At 40.7% G+C, this 15,744-nt stretch overlaps 1 protein-coding gene across 32 annotated transcripts in view; it reads left to right on the top strand.

Moving 5' to 3' along the window:
- Nucleotides 1-3,569: 3,569 nt before the first annotated feature.
- GALC (galactosylceramidase) overlaps nucleotides 3,570-15,744 on the top strand; it is a 57,685-nt gene continuing 45,510 nt past the window's right edge. For 3 of the 32 annotated variants that reach the window (XM_070249585.1, XM_070249572.1, XM_070249563.1), the window contains exons 1-4: nucleotides 4,362-4,534; nucleotides 12,570-12,638; nucleotides 12,887-12,950; nucleotides 14,671-14,784. In XM_070249585.1, the coding sequence (XP_070105686.1) occupies nucleotides 14,691-14,784 (94 nt within the window). In that variant the 5' untranslated portion in view covers nucleotides 4,362-4,534; nucleotides 12,570-12,638; nucleotides 12,887-12,950; nucleotides 14,671-14,690. Of the gene's footprint in view, nucleotides 4,337-4,361; nucleotides 4,535-12,569; nucleotides 12,639-12,886; nucleotides 12,951-14,215; nucleotides 14,401-14,475; nucleotides 14,528-14,670; nucleotides 14,785-15,744 lie in introns of those variants that run through there. The other 29 variants (XM_070249583.1, XM_070249570.1, XM_001495134.7 and 26 more) reach the window with 28 other exon arrangements.

Here is a 15,744-nt window from a genome sequence, read left to right as displayed (position 1 = left end):
ATATCAACTAATTACTATCATCATCTCTATTTATGGATGGGGAAACTGAAGCCTAAAGAAGTAAAATAACTTGGCCCAAATCACACAACTAGTAGGTGGTAGGAGAGACTGGAAGCTATGCAGTATGGGGCTCCAGGGCTGATATTCTAACAACACACCACATTGCTCCTTGCTATAGCAGTTTTTATCCGTAGTTAACTTAAGAAAATGTTTCATAAGAAATATATAGTTTATCCCATTATGTGGATTCTGTCTTCTGAACTATTTTTATTGTCCTTATAGAAAGCCCTGAGTTAGCAGAACCCCTACACATATTTTACAGAGAAGCCACCAAACAGGGTGATGTAATTAACAACTGCAATCAAGCAACATAAGTAAAAGTTGAAAAGATCAGATAAATGGCAGATTATAGGATAGTTCATGAAGAGAAAATACTTCATCTGCTAGTCCCCACTTATCTACAGTTTTGCTTTACGTGGTTTCAGTTACCTGAGGTCAACCGTGGTCTGAAAACACTAAACGGAAGATCCCAAAGTTTTAAATTGCACACCATTCTGAGTAGCATGATGACATCTCCAGCCATCCCACTCCGTCTCACCCAGGACATGAATCATCTTTTTGTTGGATCCTCAACCAGTGACATCATGCAACCATCAACATCATCATGGCTCGATGATGATCCTTCTCAGTACCATGAGAAGGTCAACGGTAGCCTAACACTATGTCAAAATGCCAATGCCATTCACCTCACTTTAGCTCATCACATTGGTATTGTATCATTTCACATCATAAGAAGGGTGAGTATAGTACAATAAGATGTTTTGAGAGACCACATTCACATAACTTTTATTACAGTATATTGTTATAATTATTATATTATTAGTTGTTAATCTCTGTGTCTAATTTATAAATTAAACTTAATCATAGTTATGTATGTATAGGAAAAACCATAGTATGTATAAGGTTCGGTACTATCTGCACTTTCAGGCCTCCAGTAGGGGTCTTGGAACATATCCCCCGTGAATGAAGGGGCACTAATGTACTCTTTTATGCCCCAGGGAACTCTTACTTTAAGCAATGTTTCCAACTTCTTTAGTAAATAATCCTCTTTCTCTTAACCCCTTACATGATTATGGATTTTTTAAATCAAACTTTCATTTTGTTGTATCAAGATACTGAGTCATATTTACACCCCCAGGTTATACAGGAACTTACCCATGTCTTCTACTAGAACTTGTAAGGTTTCAATTTTTACATTTAGAGTTTTATCCATTTGGAGTTTATACTTATGTGTGGTGTGAGGCATAGACCTAAAATTTGACTTCTTTCCAAATAGTTATCCAGTTATCCCAACACCATGTTTTAAAAAGTCCATCCTTTCCTCAGTGATTTGAGCAACATCTTCACGGTGTTTTTTTTAAAAGTTCAATTCAACTAAAATACACTGAACACCTACCAGGAGTTAGACACCGCACTTAGGAAATACAAAGGAGGAAAAACACTTGGCCTCTGCCCTGGAATTTCTGACAGCCTAATTCAGATTTCTAAGACTAAAGCCACTTTCTGTAGTGAGACAACAGATTGCATCAGACTTTATCAATAACTTCTCACTAAAAGGGAAGATCTCTCATCTCTCTTAAGAGACCCCCTATTTTGATCCCATTTTTCACTTCAGAAAAAATGAGAAATTTGCTGTGGCTGAAGTACAGTTGTGATACTCAGAAACACTGCTCATGTAAGAGAAAAACAGTCATTTTTTAAACTCATCTCAGGGACCCCAAAACCACAGAGGCAAGGGAAGCCAAACACATGATCACTTGTCTGATAACTGCCATTTCTCTTTATCTAACATCTCGAGCACACTGGAGTGCTGCACCCAGTAGGCAATGATCTCTCTTTCTTAGCTTGTATTTATCACTTTTTTATTAGAAACTTTCTTGTTTCAAGAAACAAGAGATATTTTGAATGTTGAAACAAGAGATATTTTCTCTGGTAAGGAATTACCTTGGCAAATGAATTAAGAGAAACCAGTGGTGTGTCCTAGGTGGTGATAACAACTTTTCTGCTAAATATTCTGTGTTTCCCCTCCTTCGCGTACCACACATCACACAGATATTTGTGGTGTGCCTTCCAAGTACTAGGTGCAATGGTGTGCTACAGGATGACGTATGCTGGGTAATGGTTTCAATTTCGCAACTTCATGTGTATGGTACTTTCCTCTATTTTCACCTTGGTACTTCTCTTCTGGTCACATTATTATGCATATGATATATGCATGTCTCAGATATAAAATCTCAGCGTTGGTGGGAAGTTTAGCATTCACTTGATTTATCCTTTGTGGCTTGCATGTACTGTTGCTCCAGATAAAGTTAAAATACTGTGTTAAACCAGATGGATCAGAGTGAGTTCTGGGAAAGTAAATCTATGGAACTTGGACAGTTACTGACTTGTCTCATAGAATGGTGGTGGTAGGGAAGGTAGAGAGTTCAGATATGTGCTATACTGGGGGAATAAGAAATAGAAGAAGGCAAGTGGCCCATACATAGGGGATCATATAACATCATCCAAACCAGAACAATTCTGAGAGTGAAAGGGGCACTATTACTAACTATGCTGGTGGACTTTTGGTGGTGAACATGACGTAGTCTCTACAGAAGTTGAAATACAATGATGTATACCTGAAATTTACATAATGTTATAAACCAATGTTACCTCAATATAAAATTAATTTAAAAAAAGAAAAAATTAATTATGTTGAGACAAAAGACATAGCTGGGATTGTCCTTGGTAAATCACGAGACCTACAGTAATTTAAGAAGAGAGAAAGAGCTAGTATAGTTATTGTCCATTAAGAACCTAGCGACATCAGAATGGCCTGATGAGTGTGTCTATGGGACTGCCCAGATACAGATTTTTCCTTCTAGCATAACTGGGGTCCTAAACTTAAATTTAGGTTTGTGGTTAAGGGGCAAAATAATCTGATTCCATGGACCCTGTAGACAAAGGCTCATGTCCTATAGCCTTTGGGTCTTCTCCTTGTCATTTTGGTGTCTCTACGGCTTGTGCAGACACTGATAACCAATTCTACGGCTCTGTCAAGGGAGATTTTGGGATCAGAAATGCTTTCTCTGCAGCCTCTCACAGTCTCTTCAACTTGCTCCAATACCAAGGAAATCAGAAATCTCAGGCCAACGCAGGATGTGGCAGAAATCCCAGGACAATTCACAACTTCCCTACCAATTTAGGGTTATCTGCCTGGAACCACTTCAACTGGCAGTGGAAGGTAGTTTACCAAGCTAAAAGCTAACCATACAGAGGGTGACCAGAATGGAGAACCTTCCCAACTAACGTTTGTCACTGTGTAATGCATTCAGCTAAAATTTACTCGGTGCCTATCACTGTACTTGTATTTCATTTAAACTGATGTCCCCCATGCAGCTGCTCTTCTTGTTTCATCTTACATAGGAGGAAACCAGGCTCACAAAGCTAAGTGGCTCCACCAACGTGGCAGCTGAACTGGGGCTATGTAAGGCGATTCCTCTTTCTTGCACTGCCACCAACAGGCACGTGGTAGATTGCCATGAAATGCTGGGGGAGGTCCACGGTGGGCCACTCACTTGCCCGGGCACCTTGGCAGGCTTTGGACATCCACCTGCCCTTCAGTAAAGCTCTCCAGCGGGTGAGGCGGGCAGAGAGGCACAGAAGGGCGACCACGTGAAGGCCTGCGCCTGACCCTGGCAGGGGGTTGACTAGAAAAGGCTCACTCTGCCCTCCGACATCCCTACGGTGGCTGCGTCGGCGCCGTGTGGCCCGCACTCAAGATGGCGGCGGCGAGGTCAGCGGCCTCCTGCCCGTCTCCATCATGGCGGCGGCCGGTCCCGCCTCCCTGGGTGCCGTAGTCATGTGACCCACACAATGGCTGAGAGCCTACTCCAGGCTTCCCGGCAACGCCGAGCGAAAGCCATGACGGCAGCCGCGGGTTCGGCGGGCCGCGCCGCCGTGTCCCTGCTGCTGTGTGCGCTGTTGGCGCCCGGCGGCGCGTACGTGCTCGACGACTCCGACGGGCTGGGCCGGGAGTTCGACGGCATCGGCGCGGTCAGCGGCGGCGGGGTGAGCTGCGGGCGGTAGGTGCACCGGGGACCCGCCCCGTCCCGCCCCGCCCACAAGCCCCCGCGGCGCAGCCCCGCATTTCGCCGCGCTCCGGTCCCGGCCCAGCTGCCGGCCGGCGCCTCTCGACCTGGGCGTGCCCGCTGCGGGCCTGGGTCCGGCGCTTCCTCGTTTGAGATGAACCTAGAGGCAGTTAGGTTTAACGGATGACGATCTGGAGGTCCGCCGAGTGAGTGACAGGTCTAGATAATGACGAGGCTGGGGCTCGAACCCTCACCCTGGGCAACCGGGCCTGGGCTCTCCTGGCCGTGCAGAGGGCATTCTGGGAGGGTCGCTTCAGAAATGGCCAGGGAGCCGGGGAACATCTCCGTGTCCAAGAGGATGCCCCGGTGGGATTCTTTGGCTGTGCCTCTTCCTCTTTAGGGAGGTGGGTCGGGGGTCGGAAGCCCCGGACTACTAGTGCAGAGAGTGCCGAATAGGTTTTTCTTTGGAGGCACGATAGTTGCCTCAAGGCCTCTTTAGGAAGGTAAAAGGCCTCAAACTATCTGGGACTTTTTTTTTTTTTTTAATACAGGTATCAACTGATAGTGAGTCTAGGGTTGTTTACTGTTAAGGGACTGTGTTCCTCAGTTGGTCAAGGCCCAAGGGAGTGAGTTGTCCCCTGGAAAGATCAGTGCTGCTGTGCGTCAGTGGTGACTATTTTTGTGTGTGAGGAGGGGGAAACGTTGAGTCAACAGCCACGATAGTGGCTCACGACCTTTAGGGTGAATAAGAATCACCTGCTGTGCTTGTTAAGATGCAGAATCTGGCCTTCCCCCGCCCCCGATTCTGACTTTGTAGTTCGCCAGTGGGGCCTGAGAATCTGCATTTTAACAAATATACCAGTTGATTCTCATACTCGGTATTGAGACCTTTTTCTTGATTCAAGGATCTCTGGATCAAGGGATGAGTTGGTTTTTTAAAAATAAAAAATTTTAATTTTAGAATAGTTTTAGATTTACAGAAAAGTTGCCAAGATGGTACAGAGTTCTCATATACCCTGGAGCTAGTTTCTCCTATAATCGGTATCCCACATTGGTATGGTACATTTGTCACAACTAATATTGATAACCTTAGTGAAAGTCCTTAGTTCGCTTCATATTTTCTTAGTTTTTACCTAATGTACGTTTTCTGTTCCAGGATCCCATCCAGGATACCAGTTACCTCTAACTGGCATGCCTCCTTAGGCCTCTCTTGTGTGTGACAGTTAAGATGTGTTCTTATTATCTGGGCATTCCATAAGATTTATGTGAAGGGAGACATGAGGGCCATTCCAGCTTTGGGCAAAATTGTGTAGGCTGCTGGTCATTTTCTTAGCTCCCTGGTCATGCTGACAGGTGGCCTCCAGGTGTGAGCGCTTCTCCAGTAGCATGATTGTTCTTGGCTCCTAATGTGACAGAGCAAAAAGGGGCTCGTTCTGCTCCCCACAATCTGGAGCCGATCAATTGCAAACAAGCTGGTGGTTGAGAAAGGAAAATGTGTAAGATTAGCTAGCATAATGAGAAGATGGCAGACTAATGTCCTCAAGAACCATCTTAAAATTATACAGAACCTTGAGGTAGTTATCTGGGGGAAATGGGCAAGGGAGGGGGCGTTTAGGAAGGTCACCCATCTGTGTGACCGAGTTCAAGGTGCCTCATTATCTCTTTCTTCTGTCTGTCATGATGGGTACCAGCACAGAGTTTTCCTTGCTGGAGGTCGTCATGTTCTAAGGGAACTCCAAGAACGAAGTTATTGTCTTAGCATAGCTGGGAGATATACGTAAGCAAGAGTCGTAGAACTAGCACATCATGTATTTTGTAAAAGCGATAGGTGCTTAATCATCTAGGCTACAGTGCAGGCTAGAATGTATTCACAGAGACTAGTGAGTCAGGGTCATGGTTACAACGTTGCTTCCTTTCCCTAAGATGGCTTCCCTCATGTTAACTTAAGATCTAGCTGTTCCACTAACAAAATTTGCTTGCTCCTGTCCCATGCTCTTATAAGCTTTGTCCTGTCGGTTGTTTTCCCCTTCTGTTTGTGACCTTTGGGTCCACGGAGTTTATGGTGGCAGACCTTTGGGATTTTCTTTTTTGTACCCCACATCACAGCTAGAGCTAATTTTGTTTGGAAACGTTAAGGCTGAACTCTTGAATGGGTCGTTTGTTGGGTTGAGTCAGGTGGAGCTTGTATCCTCAGATGCAGTTCAGATCTAGCTTGAATGCTTGCTTGCTGGGTGGATGTTTTGTGCCGGTCTCAGTCTCTCAATAACCAGTGGTGTGGCTGGACTGGACCTTGTGGTTCTTTTTATGATTGTAAGATGCCCTCAGCAATAACCATCAGGAAACGTTGGGAAAAAAAAAAAAGGTTTATTACTCACAGGTCCTGGAAAGCACTGGCACACCTGGGACCTCACAGTGAGGTCACCGGGAGTGAAAGAGAGAAAGATAGTGTGGCCTAGGGTTCTGCTTTTAGTGGGGTTGAGGGTGTGGGCCTACAGTTTCATGGGTTCACTTTATTAGTGAATTTAAAACATGAGTGGGAATTTAAATCACAGAAAGAGAGAAAACAAACAGTTATTGAATCAACCAAGATCTCTAAATCAAAATGCCTAGTCCCCCTGCTCCCCCGCCCCCATGTGTTTATTCAAGATAGCCCTCTTTGAAGTGGATGCCTTGGCAATCAAAGCTTAAGTCAGACACTTGCATTACAAGAAAAGAAAAAAAGCCAAACTGTCAGGGCTTACACTACAAATCACCCTGTGATGTCCAGGCATCAGAGTCAATGGTGAGGACCTTAACTGCCTGGGTAGCTATGTGCTAAAAGTCAGGGGTAGGGTACTTTGGAACCCAGGAAGCACACATCTAAATAGGGTTATACAAGCAAATCCTGTAATAATTTTATAGGCAATAATCTGAAATGCAGTCTGTAGCCATTGTCTCAAACTTGAAGGCTCCTACCATGAAACCAGGTCAGTGAACTTGAGGTCCTAGGAATTTGTTCAAAGATGTCAGTAATATTGTGAAATATTTTAACATCTTAGGCCACCCGGTGTAAGTAGGTTTGAACCTGTCCTGAGCTGGTAGATGGCTTTGTATCTCATGGAGCCAGTCTCAGTCCTGAGAACAGCTCAGTTTAGTTAAAGGGTTATGTCTCATTTCAGTAGGTAGGGATCCAAGTGGGCTCCCAAAGTTAGGCCTACATGGTACAAATATTTGCATCAGGTTATTTAATAAGAGGCAATAGAAAAACAATGGTTAATGGTTAGAGCAGACTGTAAACTCAGTCCAAGTCCTGAGCAAGGCCAGTGAAGATTTCTAGCTGTAGGGCTTGAAGCATCTTCAAGATGGAGTAGGGGCAGACAGTGACAATCTGATAGATTTTCCTGGCTTGCAGTTTGAATGTCTTTGGTGATATTTTGGAGGGGCCCACACAGCAATAGGCATGAAGATTGTCCGTACATGAACAATGACTTCTTTGAAGTTTATGTCAAGTTCTACTTTAGCTTGCATGGCAGTTTTAGTGCTCCATGATTCCAAGTCAGAAGGGTGGAAGAAAGATTGGAAACATTGGTTTGGACTGTTATAGCCAGATATGGGAAGAAATGAGAAGAATTCAGTATCTAGTTTAGTTTACCGGTAGAAAACAAATCTCCAAGACAGTTAACAGGACTAGAATCTGATATCCAGAAGGGTGTACTATAGTTTTCCGTTGAAACATAATTTTTTTCTCTATGGGCAGCCCCTCTTATATCAGAGATAACTAAAGTAAGACTAATTTGCTTGCAAAATAAGTCTAGTCTCTTTAAACTCAGCCTGATTATTTACATTAATGCAGCAAGAATGGTGATTGATCAGATAGGCTCTTTTAGGTCTACTTTGATGACCCTTTTCATAAGGAATCTCAGATTGGACTCAAAAGCCTCTTGAGTCTAGGAAGACAAGCCAAGGACTCACAATCAGACTTCATCTGCAATACCTTTAGAGTTGGATGAATTCTTTTCTTGAGGTCCCCAAAATATCCTGCATTTCCTGGGCCTGCCAGGAAGTGACCTTCCTTACTCACCTGGTAAAGGCTGCTGAGAATCCTGTAAGTGGGGTACCAGGCTGATTTTTCCAAGGGGTTTTATTGGCCCCATAAAGTCAACCATAGTTCCTTAAGGGTGTATGGTCATATCTGAGTCTATGTACATCTCTCTCAAATGTGACATTCCAATCAAAGCCTTGGTAATATAACTAATGTTTCCAATTGTGTCCTATTACAAGGAGAGCAGGTTGTTGTTGAACTTATGCAAATAACTATATTGTAATGAAAATAAGAATGCTCATGAAGAGTTGCTGAATTTTGGAGAGATCAAGTAGGGAGAAAATATAATTGTTTCATCTTTGTTCACAAGGCTATACTTTACCAAATTGTTGTAAGTTGTAGATAGCTTAAGAAAAACCGTTACCTTAAATCTGGAAAAACCAAAACATTAAAGAACCAACTGTTTCAAATAAAAAGTCGTACAACTTATAAGCATCCTCATCAGTTCCTTCAGTCTCATGTAATCAATTCTTGTTGGTCTGGCTTGTTTGTTAGCAGTCTTATAAATCCTGTTTCTCCTTAGAGTTGTATAAATTCTTACTCAGTTCAGTGGTATGATCTGAAAGTTATCAGAACTCTATACTTGTTAGAGTCCTTTTAAGCACCTTTCAGAAACACTTTTCCAAAGGTTCAGAGTACAACAGTAACTGTCTGTAAATGAAAAAAAGACTTAAAAATGACCATGTTAAAAATCTGATGAATGTTCATTATAATGCAATTTACAAGGAAATCTGGTTATTTCTGTGACCTACGTTTTGAGATAAAATTTTAAGATACATTTTAAGATAAAACAGAATTACAAGTGATAATGTTATACCAAGACATAGCAGATGTCTAGGAATTTCATATAATTTCTGGAACACATATTAATGACATATGTCCATACAAATATAACCTGAAGTAGGTTTAGTGTTACTTCTTATTTGACAATACTTCCTTTGTAGTTTAGCATATCAAATATGAGGAATTAATCTAATGTCTCTCTTTTTTTTTAAATTTTTTTTTTGAGGAAGATTAGCCCTGAGCTAACTGCTGCCAATCCTCCTCTTTTTGCTGAGGAAGACTGGCCCTGAGCTAACATCCTTGCCCATCTTCCTCTACTTTATATGTGGGACGCCTACCACAGCATGGCTTACCAAGCGATGCCATGTCCGCACCTGGGATCCGAACCAGGGAACCCTGGGCCGCTGTAGTAGAACGTGTGCATTTAACTGCTGCGCCATCAGGCTGGCCCCTCTAATGTCTCTCTTTTTATAAGGAGAGAGAAAAAAAAACCTTTGAAATATTCTGAGGTCCCTCTGGAAAATCTCAAAGTTAGTTCAAGGTCAAAAAGACTTCATTTAGAATTTGATTTGAGAAGTTTGTCAAAATTATTGAAAGGTTTTAGAATGATTAAATAGGATCATAGATCACTGTGAAACGATACTTAGTTATCCATTTAACCAAAGTGACAAAGACTTAGTAGGCAATACAGAAAGTTACATAGTTATTAAAAACAACTAGCTCTTTTAGTAGAGAAGACTCAGTTTTCTTAAGTAACCCAAGAAGTGCTAAAGACAATGTGAGGCACAGGAAATTATTTTAATACAACACAGAATCTTTGTTTCCTAGGCAGATTACTTAAAAAGTAAAGAAAAACCTTTCACAATCTCAGCAAGAGGAGAACAATAGTCTAAGAAAATTTTGTCCTTTTGTCAAATGAAAGAAAATTAAGTTTTAGTTTTACATAAGTACACTATTAAAGTTTATTTTAAAATATTCCTTATCATAAATTTATTTCAGTTTTAGCTGGCTTGACTACACAAAATAAAATTCTTTCCTTCTTTCTCTCTTTTCCCCACTTTCTATATCCATTTAGTTTGTCTACTTTAGGACAAAATTACTTTCATTTCCCCTAATAAAAATGGATCTCCATCCCTCATACCTTTTCTTGGCCAAAATACATCCTACTTTCCTTGCATAGAGATTTTTCCTTTATTATTTCTAGTAGTTTTCATTATGTATAGTAATTAGAATTCTTAACTCTTAAAAACCTTAATTTCTAGTGAAAACTAGGAAATAAGCAATTGTGAACTGTCTGTTATACCAGCATTCTCTAGACTGTCAAATTTCTGTCTACATTTCATTATTTCTAGAAGCATATACCTCTTTTTCTTAATAGTATGATTTTCAGTGTTGCACAGGGTATGTTTACTAACAGATCCAAATATCTTTAGTTTCTCCGTAGTAAGAAACCAAAAGTAGGTAAAGCCATGTTCAGTAATTAATATTTCAATATTTTGTCTTATTTCACAGTGATCTATATTTTTAATGAATTTCCATCACTTAACTTAGCAAAACGCTAAGTTACCAAAAAGATTTGTGGAAATATTTTTAAGTACATATACCATAAAACATAATTATTATTGAAATGTGGATGCTTCAGCAATCAAAGCTTAAGTCAGGCACTTGTATTACAAAAAGAAAAAGCCAACTCTCAGGGCCCACACTACAGCGGATGACTTGGTCTGTAGCCTGGTCACAGACCTGACCTTCTGCTGGGGGAACAAATCTCTCTAACCAACCCAACTGACTCTTCTTGATCTTTACACTTTTATTACCTAATGTTGCAACCTCATGAGTGCTGGTGCATATTTCAAGGTAACCTGTGGACTAATTGGCTAACGTATTTGTCCTTTGTTACCACCATTCTGCTTTTTATTTTTGTGGTTTAAACCTGGAGTAGCCAATAGTTCATGGAATGAAGATTCATCCAGCTTGTTATCTTTACTTGTAATATTAAATCTAGTATTTAGACTTGCTGAAAAATGGAGTCTTTGGTTATTTTGTTTATTTAGCTCAGTTTAAAATTATTAAAGTGAGAATTGTTTCATAACTTGGTGTAGGAGACTTATGTAATGATAGGACATCCAACAGTGTCCCTGTATATAGTGCATTACTCATCTTAGAAGCTCAATAAATAGTGAGTGAGGGGCTGGCCCAGTGGCATAGTGGTTAAATTTATGCACTCTGCTTCAGTGGCCTGGGGTTCGTGGGTTCGGATCCTGGGTGCAGACCTAGACGTCGCTTGTCAAGCTGTCCTGTGGTGGTATCTCATATACAAAATAGAGAAAGATTGGCACAGATGTTGGCTCAGGGCTAAGCTTCCTCACCAAATAAATAAATAAGTAAATAAATACTGATTGAATGAAAATGGTTGCAACACTATATTTGCACACTGCCTTAAACTTCTCTGTGGAGTCCCTGGTATCTTGCACAGTTTGTGGCAGTAAGTATTTGGAAAGTTCTCGTTAAAACTTCATTCATATCATATGGGGAAGGCAGCATGGTGTAGTGGTTAAGAATGTGGACTTAAGGGGCCAGCCTGGTGGTGTAGTGGTTGAGTTCACGTGTTCTGCTTCAGCGGCCCGGGGTTTGAGGGTTTGGATCCCAGGGGCAGACCTGCACACTGCTCATCAAGCCATGCTGCGGCAGTGTCCCACATACAAAATAGAGGAAGATTGGCACAGATGTTAGCTCAGGGCCAATCTTCCTCACCAAAAACCCCCCAAAAACCAAAAAAACCCCTGTGGACTTAAGAGCAGATTGCCCAGGGTCTGTTCTGGGCCGTCACTCACTCTACAGCCTTAGGCAGGTTATTTAACCTCTTTGTGCATCAGTTTCTTTTATGGGGATACAGTGATACCTGCCTGGTAGGAGCCTTGTGAGGAAAGATATAAAGTACCTAGGATGGTGTCTGGCACGTGACTGATTTTGGTTAATATCATCCTGTTTCAGAGATTAGGGAGGAGGAAGTTATCCCAAGGCCTTTGAATGAAAAACTTGTCCTCATGCTTCTTCCTGGTCTGGTTGTAAACAGCTGGTTGCAATCCAGGCCTTATTTGGGGAATGTGATTAGTAACATGGTTATTTGTTATTGCCTGATGGTGCGTTTCAATATTTGGTTATACTGCTCTTAACTGACTGTTGCCTTTGACGAATCTTTTGCATTGAATGGGGCTATAGGCTTGCATAATGATGTGGTGTGTTTGCTTTAAGTGGCACATTCTGTATTAAGGATATGAGTACACAGAGGGAGAAATAACCTAGAAACTGCAAAATACACAGTTCTAACAGCGTAATGTAGGGCAGGAAAGATTTTTATGTAATCATGTAATCATGAGGACAACAGTCCCGTTTGCCCCATGATGGGCAAAACAAAGCCAGGCAAGCAAATAAGCTGGGAAGTGACTTTCCACAGCTCAGCCCTGTCCAAGAGCTGGCTACCTATGGGCATGCTAGGTGGAGTGCATAAGCACTATGAACAAGTATTTGTGATTGGATTTGTTTTATTCATCTTCTGAAATTTCTTTTCTTAGGCAACTTCCCGGCTTCTAGTAAATTACCCAGAGCCCTATCGTTCTCAAATATTGGATTATCTCTTTAAGGTAATGGCAAAATAATTATTTGTTGGTACCTGTGATATTGTAGAAACTGTATGGTTAATTTCACCGATAGAATTTGTCCCCTTCACAATTCTAGTTTTTTTAAAAATGGCAGATTACTTTTGGAATAAGGTGCTGTTTATTTGGTTTTCTCATCTGTAACACCAAAGGTAGTAATTAGTAATTGTCTTGAAGTGATTTGTCCTTCATGCAGTGAAGCAGAGTGTTAATACTGTTGCTTCTTTTCCCAGCCAAACTTCGGTGCCTCTTTGCATATTCTAAAAGTCGAAATAGGTGGTGATGGGCAGACAACAGGTAGGAATGTTTGGGAAATGGGATTGTTTTCCCCCAACATTTGAATCTATACCTAAATTTATGGGCTGTGATCTCAGAATAGAAATGATGCCAACATTTTTGATATCAATTATTGCTTAGTAGTTTCTTATTCCTTTTTTACTCTAGTTATTTTTTAAAAATTATATCAAAATATGCATTTTTTCCATCAAAAACAGCATTTGGACTTTAGATTGCATGTTTAGTTGAAGTAATCAGTAGTAAACAAATCCGCAGTTTTCTAAAAACTATCTTCACTAGACAGAGCATAGGGACAGTTTGGAATTTTATTGAAAAGTTAGAAAAAGAAAGCTTTTAATGTTGTATAAAACATGTAAAATGTTATCAGCTTTAAATAAAATATGTGGTAAAAATGTAAGTGATCAATATTTTAAAATATATAGCTTTTTTTCTTTTAAAAACAAAATTATTTTTAACAACTAAATCTTCAATCTTCATTGTCACCTTTTTTTTTTTTTTTTTGAGGAAGACTATCCCTGAACTAACATCTCCCACAAATCCTCCTCTTTTTGTTGCGGAAGACTGGCCCTGAGCTAACATCCATGCCCATCTTTCTCTATTTTATATGTGGGACGCCTGCCACAGCATGGCTTGAGAAGCCATGCATAGGTCTGCACCCGAGATCTGAACCAGCAAACCCCGGGCCGCCGAAGTGGAACGTGCGAACAGACACACGCACACACACATGCACACACACGTGTTTATAAGAAGCAATGAGCAGTGACTCCTTTGGGGAAAATGCGTAACTTGTTCAAAACTCACAATAAAATTATAGGCCAGATTACATTATAGTGAACTGTACAGTATTGTCCATATACTTGTATTCCTGTTAGTGATTTGGAAGTAATTTTTATTAAACAGATATATCTGTGTGTTGGTACCCCAAGCTATTGTAAGAGAGCATATATTTTATGGTCAAACCTGTCTATGCAGAATTGAAAACGACTGGTCAGCTTCGTTTGCTGATGCTAAATTAGAGGGAGAGATGCAGAAGCAAGTAGTTCTTACGAATTTTGATGTTTACCTTAAAGAATAAAGAGCAAGGGCCCTTCTCCTTGTGAGGTCCTTCTTAACAAGGGCAGATCTTTGTGATGTGTAGTAACACATGAGGACTGATGTCAGTTACCTACCTTAACACATAATAGTGGTCAGTATAGAATTTTCTTATAATGGGAATGTGTACTCATTCCTTTTTTCTCAAAACTCTGTTGTCTTGGTCTAACAAGGCATGTTATAGGCTCAAGGCATACGGTATGAGAATTGGGGCTTAGGAGCCCGGGAATTCACATCCAAGAATGAGAAGCTGGAAGCTGAGGTGATGTGAACTTAAAGTTGGACGTGGGAATTTAAAAACCCTGGAGAGAACAAAAGCCCAGCAGAATGCAGTCCTGGGGATATTCAATTATGTGAGGTGATAACACTTCTCTTAACACTGCTGATAATAGAAAGTTGTGGTTTTCTTATTTAAGACCTTTATGATTCTTAGGAAAATGAAAAAAGATGAAATAATGTGCTTTGATCAACCATCCTCAAGTTAGGTAAGATTATTCTTATTTGCCGTGCTTTAGGATTGAAACTGGACACTACTTCTGTGAAATGAGTGTATGTGTGTAGGGGAGAGTGGCCCTGCGCGACACCATTGATGGAGAGTTTCCTTTCTCTCGTGCTCTCTCCCATGCAGACGGCACTGAGCCCTCCCACATGCACTATGCACTAGATGAGAATTACTTCCGAGGATATGAGTGGTGGTTAATGAAGGAAGCTAAGAAGCGGAACCCTAACATTACGCTCATGGGTAAGAAGTGAAGTTTGCCATACTTTTGCAGTTTGTTTTCCTTTAACTTTTAAATTCTGAATCATCTATGTGGAGTCTGCATTAATATTGAAGTACTAATAATGGTGTTAATACTACCCATATGCTACCCAGAAGCAAAGCATGTGCTAGGCATGACCCTTTCTCTGTCCTTGTATATTATGTCTGATCTTTATAATACCTCTGGAGTAAGATACTGCTCTTCTCATTTTATGGAAGAAGCAGTGGAGGCTTAGAGAGTTTATGCTACTGACTTAAGGTCAGATAATTAGTAAACAGCAAAATCAGATTTAGAACCTAATTCCATTCTCAGTTTTTTTTGTGATGCTAAACTACTTTCCTCAACAAAATTTCTCATCAAAATTTGTAAAAGGGCAATACTGTTTATAAAAATGTATATTACCTGCAGTAGTATACCCTATTTGCAAAATTGTATATTACATGCAGTAGCAGACCCTATTTCTAGAAGAAGTACATACAAACCTTTTTTGTTTGATTGTTTTGAACCTCAGCAGTGTGGTAGATGTGGTAGTCACTGTTCCAGGCACGGGGGATACCAAACAATCCAGCCCTCGATTCCTGTCCTTGGGGAGCTTAGGTTCTAGGGCAGGATTGTTGCATGATTTCTCAGATGGAACTATATTCATTTCCCAGTTCTCCTGTAGCAACGTACAGACCTGTGGAATATTTCAAACATCCACAGGGGTGGCATACCATCATCTGTGGAAATGAGTTTGATTTTTTGAAAAAGCCTAACGTATTCAGACTAAATTAAGTGAGACTAATGAGGTCCATTTTGTAGACTTGATTTCAAGATATTTTTAAAATCACTTTCAACAATCAAATTAAGGGACAAGCATAAGTTTTTCCAAATTAAAAAAATGAGTCCATGTGTTCTTTCTAAACGGACTTTTGTAAGACATTCCAGAAATGTTTTGAGCA

Source organism: Equus caballus, chromosome 24 (genome assembly GCF_041296265.1).
Source record: "Equus caballus isolate H_3958 breed thoroughbred chromosome 24, TB-T2T, whole genome shotgun sequence".
NCBI classification, from domain to species: domain Eukaryota; kingdom Metazoa; phylum Chordata; class Mammalia; order Perissodactyla; family Equidae; genus Equus; species Equus caballus.
Note: the sequence above shows the minus strand (reverse complement) of the source record. Positions and strands in the feature narration are given on the sequence as shown.